This window comes from Corvus hawaiiensis, chromosome 40 (genome assembly GCF_020740725.1).
Source record: "Corvus hawaiiensis isolate bCorHaw1 chromosome 40, bCorHaw1.pri.cur, whole genome shotgun sequence".
Lineage (NCBI taxonomy): Eukaryota > Metazoa > Chordata > Aves > Passeriformes > Corvidae > Corvus > Corvus hawaiiensis.
Genome location: NC_063252.1, coordinates 160,724 through 175,526, shown reverse-complemented (window position 1 = coordinate 175,526; position 14,803 = coordinate 160,724). Strand labels below are relative to the sequence as shown.

The window sequence follows — 14,803 nt, the reverse complement described above, 5'->3', positions numbered from 1 at the left end:
ACCCCACGCAGTTGCCATGGCAACCGCCGCCATTTTCACAGCGGGCACTTCCCGCGTTCCGTTTCCACGGCAACCGCCGCCATTTTGCGCGCTGGCCCCGCCCCTCTGGGGGCGCCGCCATCTTTGTTGAGGGCGGCGCCATTTTCTGGCCCCGCTTTTGGGGCGATTCCTCCGATTTTTGGGGTCTCGCTTTTTCCCGCGGCTCCCCCAAATCCATCTCCTTTCCCCCGCCCCCCAAATCATACACGGGAGACAGCAGGGGCATGGGGGGGGGGGGTCAGCAAACAGCTTTAATCGGCCTGTACATGAGGGGGGAGGAGTTTTGGGGGTCGCAGGGAAATTTTGGGGGTCCCGAGGGGAATTTTGGGGTCTCCCCGATTCCTAAACTACTCCCCCGAAGTTTCGGGGTCCCCCTTGTCGCCAGCGGGAGTCGGGGTCCGGTTTGGGGGCACCTAAAGGGGGGAAAAAAGGGGGGTGGTGTCAATGCCTTGGGGGGCCCCAAAAAACGCCTCGTCTTTGGCTTCCCCCTAATTTTGGGGTCCCTCTGGAATTTTGGAATTCCCCCCCCGCTCACCTCCCCTCCTCCATCCGGGTCCTCGGGGTCTCCCGGCATTTTGGGGGGGTCTGTCCCCTCCATTTCTTCTTCCTCATCCTCCTCTTCCTCCTGCACCTCCCCCAGCCCCCCCAATTTTGGGGCCCCGCCCGGATTTTGGGGGTCCCGGTGCCCCCCGGCGTGGGCCCGGCCACGCCCACACACCTGGCACAGGTGGGGGACGCCCCGAACCCGGAGAATTCCCGCCCAAAACCGGGGGGTTCCCGCCCAGGATTGGGCAATTCCCGCCCGAACCCTGAGAATTCCCGCCCAAAACCGAGGGATTCCCGCCCAAATTCGGAGAGTTCCCGCCCAAAACCGAGGGACCCCCCGCCCGAAATCGCGGGATTCCCGCCCAAAACCGCCCCGGGAATGTTCCGGAAGCTCCCTTGGCAGGAGGGGGAGGGGCAGGAGGGCGGGAATTCCGGAAATTCCAATTTTTCCACCAATTCCTGCAGCTTGGAGGTCTCGGAGAGGGCGGGGCCGCGGGGGTTGGGGGCGGGGCCAGGAGGGGGCGGGGCGTTCTCGTCGTGGGCGGGGCCGGGCGGGCGCAGGAGGAGGAGCTTGGGGAAGGGGGCGGGGCTTGGTTTGACCTCTTGACCCCCCGGGCTGGGCAGGGGGGGCGTGGCCGGAGGCTGGGGGGGGTCGGTCACTTCCGGGGGGACCTGTGGGGTGACCAGAGAGATGCAGGTGACCCCAGCCTTGACCCTGTGGCCACCCAAAGTGACCACCTGAGCCCAACTCTGACCCACTGAGCCCAACCTCATCCGCCGACCCCCCGGTGACCTCTTGACCCGACCTTGACCTGTCCATCCCCACTGACCACCGACCTTAACCTTGACCCACTGCCCCCAACACTGACCCCCCACTGACCCCCCACTGACCCCCACTGAGCCATCAACCCCTCAACCACAACCCCGCCCTTGACCATCAACCCCCTCCCTTAACCCACCGACCCCCGCTGACCCCCAAAGCTGACCCACTGACCCCTCGCCCCCTCACCTCCGCCCTCGGCGCTCCCCCGCCGCCGTCTCCGTCCCCCCGGCGCGGCGCCGGGCCCCTCTCGCGGTGCCGCCGCAGGTGCACCTTGAGGTTGCCGCGGGTGGTGAAGCGGCCGCCGCAGAGGTCGCAGCGGAACGGCCGCTCGCCCGTGTGCGAGCGCAGGTGGATCTGCCGCGCGCTGGCGCTGCCGAACGGCTTCCCGCAGAACCCGCAGCCGTGCCGGGGCCCCGCGGCGCTCGGGGGGCGCGGCGGGGCCGGCCGCGGGGCCAGCGGCGACGGGGAACCCAACGGCGGCAACGCCGGGGCCAACGATGGCGACGAACCCAACGTTGACCCCAGCGTTGACCTTGAGCCCAACGTTGAACCCAGCGATGACGAAGAACCCAACGTTGACCCCAACGTTGACCTTGAACCCAACGTTGAACCCAACGATGGCGACGAACCCAACGTTGAACCCAACGATGACCTCGAACCCAACGTTGAACCCAACGATGACGAAGAACCCAACGCTGACCCCGCCGTCGACCCCAATGACGCCGCCGAGCCCAACGACGACGTCGACCCCAACGACGACCCCAACGTGGACGCCAACGACGTCATGGAGCCCAGCGTGGACGCCAAGGCCACGGCGATGCCGGAGCGCTGCGGCTTGGGGAAAGGCGGGAAGAGCAGGAAGTGGGGGCCCGGGGGGGGTTTCTGGGGCGGCCGCGGCGGCTCCAGCGCCCCCAGGAGCAGCAGCTGGCGGCAGATGTCCTGGGTCAGCTGCATCTGGAGCAGCTGGCGCTGGTGCAGCTGCCGCAGCTCCTCCAGGATCAGCCGCAGCTCCGGCGGCGCCGGCGGCGCCATGGGCGGGGGAGGGGAGGGGGCCAGCGGGGAGGGCGGGGAGGGGGCGGCGGGGGCTGGGGGAGGGGGGAGAGAGAGGGAGGTTAGGGTGGCGAAGCCTCAAAATCGACGCTTTTCAGCCCGAAATCGCAGTTTGTCCACAATTACCATTTTTTTCCACCCAAAGTTACCATAATTCACCCCAAAACTATCACTGCTGCCCCAAAAGTGTTGTTATTCGCCCAAAACTCGCTGTTATTTGTCCCCAAAATAAAAGCTTTTGCCACGAGTTGTCGTTGTTCGCCTCAAAATCACCACTTTTCACCCCAAATTTGCTGTTGTTCCCCGCAGAATCGGGTTTGCCCTCCCCAAAATCGGCATTTCTCACCCCAAGTTTGTCGTTACTACCCCAAACCTGTCGTCGTTTGTGCCAAAATTATCGTATTTCACCCAAAATTCCCATTATTCTCCAGAGCACCACCAAAATTCCCATCCAAAAATCATAACCCGCCCCTAAAGCCACGTTTATCCCCCAAAAATGACATTATTCCCCCCAAAAAAAGCATATTCCCCAAAATATGCCAAGTATCCCCCCCAAATTACCATTATCCCCCTAAATTCCCCGTTATTCCCCCAAAATCTCCTTTTTTTCAACCAAATCCCCTCAAACACCCTCAAATCCTTCTTTCCCCCCCCAAAAAAACCTTTTTCCCCAAAAATCCCTGTTTTCCCCCCAAAATCCCCATTTCCCCCCCTAAATCCCCTTCCAAACTTCCCTTTTCCCCCAAAAAAATCCCTTTTCCCTCCAAATCCCCCTCAAACACCCCAAATCCCCCTTTTTATCCCCAAAAATCCCCTTTTTGTCCCCAACCAAATCCTCCTTTCCCCCCCAAACCCCTTTTTGCCACAAAAAATCCCCTTTTCAACCCAAATCCTCCTTTTTCTCCCCCCAAAATCCTCCTCAAACCTCCCTTTCCCCTCCCCCCCTAAAAATAATCCATTTTTCCCCCCAAACCCCTCCAAATTCCCCTTTTTCCCCGAAAAAATTCTCCTTTTTCCTCCCCCAAAATCCCCTTTTTTCCCCCCAAACCCCCTTTTTTCCCCTGCAACCCCTCCAAAAATCCCACTTTTGCCCCCAAATCCCCTTTTCTTCCCCCCAAAAAATCCCCTTTCCCCCCCCAATCCGCCTTTTTTACCCCCAAAACCCCTTTTTTCCAATCAGATCCCCCCCAAAATCCCGGTGTTTTCCCCCAAATCCCCTTTTTTCCCCCCAAACCCCCTTTTCCCACCCAAACTCCCCCAAAATCCCCGTTTCCCTCCCCAAAATCCCGGTTTCCCGCCCCCCAAAATTCCCGGGTTTCCCCCCCCAGTCCCCCTCTCCCCCTCCCATCCCGGGATTTTTGGGGTGAATCCCGGCGATTTCGGGTCCTTTCCGCACCTCCGGGCTCGGCCATGGCCGAGGGTCGGGAAATGACGTCACGGGGGGGAGGGGGCGCCTGTCGCGACAGAGGGTGACGTCACCGCGAGGGGAGGGGCGGATTTGGGGGGGGTTTGGGGGGATTTGGGGTATTTTGGGGGGGATTTGGGGGTCCTGAATGGGATTGGGGGGGGGTTGAGGGGGGTTTGGGGGGAATTTGGGGGATTTTGGAGGGGTCCCAGGAGGGTTTTGGGGAGGTTTTGAGGAATTTGGGGGCTTTGGGGGGAGGTTTGGGGGTCCTCGATGGGGTTGGGGGGGGCTTGAGGGGGATTTTGGGGAGGATTTGGGGGGTCCCGGGAGGGTTTTGGGGGGATTTGGAGGGATTTTGGGGAGATTTTGGGGGGATTTTGGGTGGATTTGGGGTTTTCTGGGGGGGAGTTTGGGGGGATTTGGGTGTTCAGGGGAGTTTTAGGGGATTTGGGGGCATTTTGGGGTCTCTCGGGGGGGTTGGGGGATCCCAAAGGGGGTTTGGGGGGATTTGAGGGGGGTCGAGCGGGTTTGGGGGGGTCCCTGAGGGTTTTGGGGGGGATTTGGTGGCTCTGAGGGGTTTTGGGGGGGGATTTAGGGAGAGTTTGGGGGGGGTTTAGGGGAGTTGAGGATGCTGGGGGAGGATTTGGGGGGGTTGAGGGGATTTTGGGGGTTTTGGGGTTCCCTGAGGGGATTTTGGGGGTCCTTTAGAGGCTTTGGGGAGGATTTAGGGCGGTTTGAGGGGTCTCTGAGGGGATTTTGGGGAGATTTGGGGGTCTCTGAGGGGATTTTGGGGGAATTTGGGGTCTCTGAGGGGATTTGGGGGAGATTTGGGGTCTCTGAGGGGTTTGGGGGTGTTGGAGGCGGTTGGGGGGGATTTTGGGGGCATTTGGGGGTTTTGGGGTCTCTGAGGGGGCTTTGGGGGTCCTTTAGAGGCTTTGGGGAGGATTTAGGGGGGTTGGAGGGGTCTCTGAGGGGATTTTGGGGAGATTTGGGGGTCTCTGAGGGGATTTTGGGGAGATTTGGGGTCTCTGAGGGGATTTTGAGGGGGATTTGGGGTCTCTGAGGGGTTTGGGGGGTCCTGGAGGGGGTTTTGGGAGGATGAGAGGGTTTTGGAGGTCTCTGAGGGGATTTTGGGGGGCCTTGGAGGGGGTTTGGGGGGATTTTGGGGGCATTTGGGAGTTTTGGGGGCATTTGGGAGTTTTGGGGGGTCCTGGAGGGGATTCTGAGGGGAATTTGGGGTCTCTGAGGGGTTTGGGGGGGGTCCTGGAGGGGGATTTTGGGGTCTGTGAGGGGTTTTGGGGGTGTTGGAGGCGGTTTGGGGGGATTTTGGGGGCATTTGGGGGTTTTGGGGTCTCTGAGGGGGCTTTGGGGGGTCCTGAAGAGGAAGCCTGGGGTGGGATTTGGGGGGTCCCGGCCGCTGATTGGTTCCCCGCGGCGCCTCTGGGCCAATCAGAAGCCGTCGCAGGGCAGATTTGGCCCCCCCCTCAGGCTGCGCTTCCCGCCAACTCCGCTGATTGGCTCCCCGCTGCGCCCCTGGGCCAATCAGAGCGCGTTGCCGGGCAGATCAGGCGCCGGGAGCGCGCGCTTCCCGCGCACGCCGCTGATTGGTTCCCGCCCACTCCTCTCGACCAATCAGCGCCCGTTGCTGAGGGGGGGAAGCGCAAAAATGCGGAGTTTTGGGCTATTTGGGGGGGGTATTTTTATTACTTTTATTACTTTTATTATTTTTATTATTTTTATTATTTTTATTATTTTTTAATTGCAATTAATTTATTTGATATTTTATCCTCATTGAGTTGATTTTTCGGCGTTCGGGCTTTTCTTTCACCGGTTTTAGTTTGTTTAATTGAAGTTTATTGATGTTTTATTGAGTTTAATTGGGATTTATTTCATGTAATTAATTTAATTTCAATTAATATAAATTTAATTTCATTTATTTTATTTCAATTTTTTTTTTCAATTATTTTGTATTTCTTTGGTTTTATAGAATTTTGGGAGTTTATTTCATGGAGTATCACATGTTCCTTAAACTCATTTTACTTTATTCCATTTATTTTAATTTATTTCCTTGATTTAATAAATTTTTCTGCATTAATTTATTTTTATTTCCTTTATTTCACCCATTTCATCTTCGATTTGCACGGATTTCGTCTCTCTATTTTCTCTATTTTCTGTTTATTTTGTTTTATTTTATTTTATTTTATTTTAATTACTTTTATTCCATTTTAATCATTCCACTTCTTTTATTTTCTTTTATTCTCTTTTATTCCCTTTGTTGATCCATTTCCTTTTCTTCTATTCCAATTATTAATTCCACTTATTCTCTTATTTATTCCCTTTATTTCCCATTATTTTTATTTCATTTCGCTTTTATTTGATTTCTTCACTTTTTAAAATTTCCTTTATTTTCTTCCATTTATTTTATTTTATTGCATTTTAGCTTAATTTTAATTTTAATTTTTTTATTTATTTAATTTTTTATTTTATTTATTCAACTTTTCCTCTTAATTCCATTTATTTTCTTCTATTCCATTTCCTTTTATTGTGTTAATTTGTAAGACACATAATCTAAATAAATGTAATGTCATTTATATAAGTGAATTATATGTCATTTATATGAAATAATTTTATTATTTTATCACTTTAGTTTCCTTTTCTTTTTAATATAATTAAATATTTTTAATCATTTTTTATTCCTATTATAGATGAAACAAAAATAAATAAAATAAAATAAACCAAAAGAAAATAAAATCCAAATATTTTACCTCATTTTCCATTTTATTTTATATCATTTTAATTTTTTACGATTTTTCCCATCTATTTTATTCGAATTATTTGATTCCATTTAATTCCATTTAATTCTGTTACACTTTATCACAAAAAACTCCCAACAATTCCAAAGGCAAAAAATCAAAATAATAAACCAAGAACAAAATGAAATTATTTATTTTGTTATTGAAACCAGGGGATTTATTAATAACAATAAAGCCTAATAAATGTAATTAACTTTAATAGATGTTAATAAACATTAAAAGAATCCGGTAAAACATTGAAAGGATAAAATACAAAGATTCTAAACCAAAATAAAAGCAGAAATATAAAAAAATTAAAGTTATTAATTAACCTCAACTAAACAAAAGTTTATTAATTATAAAAGTAATTAATTGTTAATTAAATAAAAACTCAAACGGAAACTAATAATAATAGGAACTTACAAAAATGGTATTGATAAAGTTACACAATTGGCAAATAATTAATTAATTTACCCTAAAATCATGATCAGGGTTAAATCAAGGATAAAATGCAATTAAAAATAGAAAATTAAATTAATAAGAGAAAATACAATTAATAATAGGAGAAAAAGTGATTTTCGAAGCAATGAAGTTGATAAAAAGAAAAATAACAGCTATTAATTAAACCTAATAAAATTATTTTTAAGTTATAAATGATGAAATTAATAAATGTAATCTGAAATTAGTGAAAAATAATAAGAATGAGAATCGATAATCCTGGAGCACAATTAATTTGATCAATTGAGGCAAAATAATGAAATTAATCAGAATAAAAATTATTGGGAAATGTATAAAGTAATTAAAGTTAAGAAGTGTCAATGTAAATTAATAAATATCGAGGGAAATTAATAAATACTGACAGAAATCACTGAAAAATAAAGGAAATAAGAAGCGAGATCAAGACAATTAATAAAATCCTGTAAATAAAATGAAAATCATCAATAACAATAATTAATATTATTCAATAACATCAATAAACAGCAGTAAAACAATAAAAGCAGCAAACATTAATGAAAATTAACGAAAATAATGAAAATTATGAATTAAAATAAACCAATCACCAAAATCCAATAAATGGAATAAAACCCGATTTTAAAAGTCATGAAAAACAATAAAAATAATTGAAATTAATAGAAAATTAATAAAATGAAGACGAAATGAACCCGAACTCGGCCTTTCCCCAACCCCCTCCAGCTCCGGCTTTTCTCTTTCCCGGCCCCGTCGGAGCCGCCCCATTTCGGGGCCAGAAACGCCCCTTTGGGGACTTCCCCAAACCGCCCCGGAAAGTCCCAAAAAGGCCTTTTTCGGCCCCAAATTTAGGCCCCGAGTTTCGCTTTCGCAGCTTTCGGTGCAGCTGCTGCTCTCGGCACCTGCTCTCGGGGCTCGTTAAGGGCAGGACTGTAATTGGGGTGGTTAATTTGAGTTACTAGGGCTGACAATTAGGGTTAAAAAGCAATTCAACCCCCTTGAAAACCCTAATGTGAGTAATTAATTTTATCAGGGCTAATAATTAACTCTAATCAGGTTAATATTCAAGTTTATGCCCCAATCTGTTAATTGGGGTTAGTAATAATTATCTTTATTAGGGCTAATAATTGAATATATTTGGGTTCAAACTCAATTTAACCCCAAAAACCCCTTAATTAATGTGAACAATTAATTCCTTTGGGGTTAATAATCTATTTTCAGATCCAAACCTCCACTTTTTCACCAAATTTGGAGATTTTACCCCAGACCTCGAAGGTTCCTCCCCCAGAAGTCAACGTTTTTCCACAGATTTCAACTGGTTTTACCCCAAATTTGATCTGTTGGCCTCAAATTTCAACCGGTTACAAAGTTTGGAGGGAAATGTTGGAGATTTGGGGCAAAAAGTTGAAATTCGGGGGTTAAATGGTCAAGATTTGGGACAAAAGGTGAAATTTGAGTCAAAACTGGTTAAGATTTGGGGCAAATGTCCCCAAACTTCAACCCTTGACCCAATTCTTGACCCTTCTCCCAACCTTGGACTGGTTCAGCCCCAAATCTCAACCACTGACCCCAAATCTCGACCATTGACCCCAAAATCTCAACCTCTGACCCCAAATCACAACCATTGACCCAAATCACAAACATTGACCCAAATCTCAACCGTTGGCCCCAAATCTCGACCGTTGACCCCAAAATCTCAACCTCTGACGCCAAATCACAACCATTGACCGAAATCTCGACCGTTGACCCCAAATCTCAAACACTGAATCCAAAATCTCAAACTCTGACCCCAAAATCTCAACCTCTGACCCCAAATCACAACCACTGACCCCAAATCACAACCACTGACCACAAATCACAAACATTGACCCAAACCTCGACCGTTGGCCCCAAATCTTGAGAGTCGGAGCAAACTCTTGAGGAACAAAGTCCAGATTTGGGGACATCGGTTGAGTTTTGGGGCCAACAATTCCGATTCTGGAGCTGAACCAGTTGAGTTTTGGGGGAAAAACCCAACAAATCCCGGCCATGGCTTCGAGCTCCCTCCCGGTCCTCGCCCTCCTGGCTCTCGTGGCCCTCCCAGGTGGGTCCCGGCCGCCTCCGGAGCGCGACGCCCACCCCGGGACACGGCCGGATCCGGCGCCTCATCCCCATCTCCCCTTTTTCCCGCAGGGCTGCGGGCGGCCGTGACCCTGCTGGAGTCCGGGGGGGACCTCCAGCCCCCCGGGGGGTCCCTGCGCCTCCTCTGCCGCGCATCCGGCTTCGACTTCAGCAAATTCGGGATGGGCTGGTACCCGCCAGAAAAATGGGCAGGGGCTGGAATTCGTCGCACAGATCAACAGCGGTGGCAGCACCGACTACGCATCGTCGGTCAAGGGCCGGTTCACGATCTCCAGGGACAACGGGCAGAGCTCGCTGACGCTGACCATGAACAGCCTCAGGGACGAGGATTCCGCCACCTATTTCTGTGCCAAGGGTGCTTATACTGGTTCTGGTTGGGCTGCTGCTGGTGGTTATTCTGGTGGTTGGGGTGGGTTTGGCCCCTCCCCTGCGGCCAGGTCCCCGTCTGTCCCCAATCCCCAGATCCTTGCCCCAATCCCCATCCCTTGGCCCCATTGGTGGCCGTTGGTTCCAGCCTGCGGCGGGTTCTGCCCCAGCTCTCATCCTGCAGTCGGGACCCTTTGGGCCCCTCAGCTCCTCTTGGTCTTTACCAATCTCGACCATTTTTGTCCCCAGATCTCGATGGGTTTTGCCACGGGCGCCAATCTCAACCTCTGGCCGCAGACGTCGGCCGCTGACACAAAACTTGGCCGCTGGCCGCCTTCCTTGGCCACTGAGGCAACGCTTGAGGAGCAACGCAGAGATTTGGAGCAAAGAGCTGCCTTTGGCGCCAGGGGCTGCGAGCCGGGAATGGGCCGGGTGAGGGTTGGGGCTGAAGCAGTGCAGGCTTTGGGCTGCAAACGGGGCAGATTTGGGACAAAGGGTGCAGAGTTGGGTCAAGGGTGGAGGTTTGGGGCAAGGAACTGGAGTTTGGGGTCATGCGGGGACCCAGCCATGGGGGTGGGGCCACCACCAGCAGCAGCAGCACCGGCATAAACAGCGTAACCATCCTGATCCTTGGCGCAGAAATAGGCGGCGGAATCCTCGTCCCTGAGGCTGTTCATGGTCAGCGTCAGCGAGCTCTGCCCGTTGTCCCTGGAGATCCTGAACCGGCCCCGCACCGACGGCGCGTACTCGGTGCTGCCGTCGCTGTTGATCCCTGCGAGCCATTCCAGCCCCTGCCTGGGTCTCTGTCGCACCCAGTGCATTCCAAACCCACCGAAACTGAACCCGGAGGCGCGGCAGAGGAGGCGCAGGGACCCCCCGGGGGGCTGGAGGTCCCCCCGAGCCCCAGGAAGGTCCCTTCGTTCAGAGCCCCCAGGTGGGTCCCGGCCGCCTCCGCAGCGCGACGCCCACCCCGGGACACGGCCGGATCCGGCGCCTCATCCCCATCTCCCCTTTTTCCCGCAGGGCTCCGGGCGGCCGTGACCCTGCTGGAGTCCGGGGGGGACCTCCAGCCCCCCGGGGGGTCCCTGCGCCTCCTCTGCCGCGGATCCGGCTTCGACTTCAGCAAATTCGCGATGAACTGGATCCGCCAGAAACCCGGGCAGGGGCTGGAGTACCTCGCATACATCACCAGCACTGGTGGTTACACGGAGTACGCTTCGTCGGTCAAGGGCCGGTTCACGATCTCCAGGGACAATGGGCAGAGCTCGGTGACGCTGACCATGAACAGCCTCAGGGACGAGGATTCCGCCACCTATTTCTGCGCCAAATCTCCTTATGGTGGTGCTGGTGCTGATGATGCTGGTTATATTGGCAGTGTTGATGACGCAGCGAAGGGCGGCCCCACGTCCCCCATGAAGGGTCTTTAGCAGTCCCCAAACCCCCAGATCCTTCCCCAAAATCTCAGCCCTGGCCCTCCAATCTCAGCCCTTTTCCCCAAACTCCCCCACTGCTGCCCCAGCTTTCGGCTTCCTCCACACTTTGCACCTTTTGGCCCAAATCTTCGCCTCTGCCTCCAGCTCGGACTCTTTGCCCAGAGCCATCAGCGCAACCTCAGCCTTTCAGCCCAGATTTCCGCTCCCGGCCCTTGCGGCCCTCGGCCCCAGAGTTCCACGGGCTCGGCCCCACATCTCAGCCATGGGCACCCAACCTTCCCTCCCGGCAGCCAATCCCGAGGCTTTTCCACCCAAATCCGCAGGAGCGCTGAAGAGCTGGGGCCGAGAGGTGAGACCTGGGCTCACGGGCGGAGCTTTGGGGCAGAAGCAGTGCAGAGCTGGGACCCGTGGGCAAGAACCGGGTCAGGGGCTGAGGTTTGGGGCAAGGACCTGGGGTTTGGGGACCGGTGGGGACCCGGCCACGGGGGAGAGCCCAGAACCACCCCAAGCACCGGAATGACCGAGAAAAGCATAATCATCAGCCCAACCACCACCAATACCAGAAGATTTGGCACAGAAATAGGTGGCGGAATCCTCGTCCCTGAGGCTGTTCATGGTCAGCGTCACCGAGCTCTGCCCGTTGTCCCTGGAGATCGTGAACCGGCCCCGCACCGACGGTGCGTACTCGGTGCTGCCACCAGTGCTGCTGATAGCTGCGAGCCATTCCAGCCCCTGCCCGGGTCTCTGGCGCACCCATTGCATCCAGAATTTGCTGAAATCGAAGCCGGATGCGCGGCAGAGGAGGCGCAGGGACCCCCCGGGGGGCTGCTCACCCCCCCCGGACTCCAGCAGGGTCACGGCCGCCCGGAGCCCTGCGGGAAAAAGGGGAGATGGGGATGAGGCGCCGGATCCGGCCGTGTCCCGGGGTGGGCGTCGCGCTCCGGAGGCGGCTGGGGCCCACCTGGGAGGGCCACGAGGACCAGGAGGAGGAGGAGGAGGATGGGGAGGTGCAAGGGTGCCAATTTGGGACCAAGAGTCAGCATGACCCCAAATCCCAGACTTTTCCCCCAAACCTCAACCCTTGACCCTTTGTCCCCAGTCACCGCCATTTGTGCCAGTGGTGACCACTAACCCCCAACCCCTCGGCTGGATCTGCCCCAAAACCCGACTGCCCCAGCTCCAAACATCAACCATAAACCCCAAAACCCAACTCTCGGCCCCAAATCTCGACCTCCTTCTTCTAAACTTTGCTCTACACCCAGCATTTAAGGCCAATGGTCGAGGTTTGGGTCGATGGTCAAGATATGGGGCCAAAGGAAGAGGTGCAGGGCCAAGAGGTGAGATTTGGGTCAAAACGGTCGCGTTTTGGGGCCAGGGTTGGAAATTTGGGTCAGCGGCTGTGACTTGTTGCTAACAGAGGAAATTTGAGGCAAAACTGATGGAATTTGGAGGCAAATGGTGGAGATTGGAGGGAGAAGGTTGAGCTCAGGAGGGAAAAAGGTGCAGATTTGGGGTAGAGAGTTGAGATTTGGGGGTGAAAGTGGGAGAATTGTCGTGAAAGAGGTCAAAGGCTGGGAAAACCACGCAAGAATTGGGTCAAGAGTTGAGGTTTGGGGCAAGGAGCTGGGGTTTGGGGACAACTGGGGACACGGCCATGGGGGCGGGGTCAGCAGCACCCCAAGCACCGGAATGACCACGATAAGCAGCAGCAACCCAATAACCAACATAAGCACCAGCATATTTGGCGCAGAAATAGGTGGCGGAATCCTCGTCCCTGAGGCTGTTCATGGTCAGCGTCACCGAGCTCTGCCCGTTGTCCCTGGAGATCGTGAACCGGCCCTTGACTGATGGCGCGTAGCCGGTGTAACCACCATTGCTCCAGATCCCTGCGACCCATTCCAGCCCCTGCCCGGGTTTCTGGCGGACCCAATACATGGTGTAACTCGCGAAGGTGAAGCCAGATCCGTGGCAGAGGAGGCGCAGGGACCCCCCGGGGGGCTGGAGGTCCCCCCCGGACTCCAGCAGGGTCACGGCCGCCCGGAGCCCTGCGGGAAAAAGGGGAGATGGGGATGAGGCGCCGGATCCGGCCGTGTCCCGGGGTGGGCGTCGCGCTGCGGAGGCAGCCGGGACCCACCTGGGAGGGCCACGAGGACCAGGAGGAGGAGGAGGAGGATGGGGAGGTGCAAGGGTGCCAATTTGGGGCCAAGAGTCAGCATGACCCCAAATCCCAGACTTTTCCCCCAAACCTCAGCCATTGACCCTTTGTCCCCAGTCACCGCCATTTGTGCCAGTGGTGACCACTGACCCCCAACCCCTCGGCTGGATCTGCCCCAAAACCCGACTGCCCCAGCTCCAAACATCAACCATAAACCCCAAAACCCAACTCTCGGCCCCAAATCTCGACCTCCTTCTTCTAAACTTTGCTCTACACCCAGCATTTAAGGCCAATGGTCGAGGTTTGGGTCGATGGTCAAGATATGGGGCCAAAGGAAGAGGTGCAGGGCCAAGAGGTGAGATTTGGGTCAAAACGGTCGCGTTTTGGGGCCAGGGTTTGAAACTTGGGTCAGCGGCTGTGACTTGTTGCTAACAGAGGAAATTTGAGGCAAAACTGATGGAATTTGGAGGCAAATGGTGGAGATTGGAGGGAGAAGGTTGAGCTCAGGAGGGAAAAAGGTGCAGATTTGGGGTAGAGAGTTGAGATTTGGGGGTGAAAGTGGGAGAATTGTCGTGAAAGAGGTCAAAGGCTGGGAAAACCACGCAAGAATTGGGTCAAGAGTTGAGGTTTGGGGCAAGGAGCTGGGGTTTGGGGACAACTGGGGACACGGCCATGGGGGCGGGGTCAGCAGCACCCCAAGCACCGGAATGACCACGATAAGCAGCAGCAACCCAATAACCAACATAAGCACCAGCATATTTGGCACAGAAATAGGTGGCGGAATCCTCGTCCCTGAGGCTGTTCATGGTCAGCGTCAGCGAGCTCTGCCCGTTGTCCCTGGAGATCGTGAAACGGCCCTTGACCGACGGCGCGTAGCCGGTGTAACCACCATTGCTCCAGATCCCTGCGACCCATTCCAGCCCCTGCCCGGGTTTCTGGCGGATCCAGTTCATCCCGAAGTTGCTGAAATCGAAGCCAGATCCGCGGCAGAGGAGGCGCAGGGACCCCCCCGGGGGGCTGGAGGTCCCCCCCGGACTCCAGCAGGGTCACGGCCGCCCGGAGCCCTGCGGGAAAAAGGGGAGATGGGGATGAGGCGCCAGATCCGGCCGTGTCCCGGGGTGGGCGTCGCGCTCCGGAGGCGGCCGGGACCCACCTGGGAGGGCCACGAGGACCAGGAGGAGGAGGAGGAGGAGGATGGGGAGGTGCAAGGGTGCCAATTTGGGGCCAAGAGTCAGGATTTGGGGTCCCCCATGGAGATGTGGGGCCAAGAGTCGGGATTTGGGTCGGTGGTTGAGCTTTGCCCATCCCCATCTCCCCTTTTTCCCGCAGGGCTGCGGGCGGCCGTGACCCTGCTGGAGTCCGGGGGGGACCTCCAGCCCCCCGGGGGGTCCCTGCGCCTCCTCTGCCGCGCCTCCGGCTTCGATTTCAGCAAATTCTGGATGCAATGGGTGCGCCAGAGACCCGGGCAGGGGATGGAATGGCTCACGGTTATCAGCAGCGATGGTAGTTACACCGAGTACGCGCCGTCGGTGCAGGGCCGGTTCACGATCTCCAGGGACAACGGGCAGAGCTCGGTGACGCTGACCATGAACAGCCTCAGGGACG

At 54.1% G+C, this 14,803-nt stretch overlaps 1 protein-coding gene across 2 annotated transcripts; it reads right to left on the bottom strand.

The window, feature by feature from the left end:
• Positions 1–262: 262 nt before the first annotated feature.
• On the bottom strand, positions 263–2,470 carry LOC125319305 (sal-like protein 3). Of its 2 annotated transcripts, XM_048290412.1 has the most exons (4): positions 2,001–2,470; positions 1,595–1,940; positions 575–1,257; positions 263–452 (listed from the first exon to the last, which is right to left on the bottom strand). In XM_048290412.1, the coding sequence occupies exons 1-4, from the start codon at positions 2,438–2,440 to the stop codon at positions 278–280; spliced, it is 1,644 nt and encodes a 547-aa protein (XP_048146369.1). In that variant the 5' UTR covers positions 2,441–2,470; the 3' UTR covers positions 263–277. The 2 variants fall into 2 exon arrangements, with proteins under 2 accessions (XP_048146369.1, XP_048146368.1); XM_048290411.1 differs by having other exon boundaries at positions 1,595–2,470.
• Positions 2,471–14,803: the final 12,333 nt, after the last annotated feature.

What these genes read in the sequence shown, in the direction of transcription:
- LOC125319305 (XM_048290411.1), bottom strand. Translation starts at nt 2,440, where the DNA reads ATGGCGCCGCCGGCGCCGCCGGAGCTGCGGCTGATCCTGGAGGAGCTG. An exon ending in GGGGAGCGCCGAGGGCGGAG is followed by an intron (nt 1,258 to 1,594) that starts GTGAGGGGGCGA and finishes GTCACCCCACAG; the next exon opens with GTCCCCCCGGAAGTGACCGA. An exon ending in ACCCGGATGGAGGAGGGGAG is followed by an intron (nt 453 to 574) that starts GTGAGCGGGGGG and finishes TCCCCCCTTTAG; the next exon opens with GTGCCCCCAAACCGGACCCC.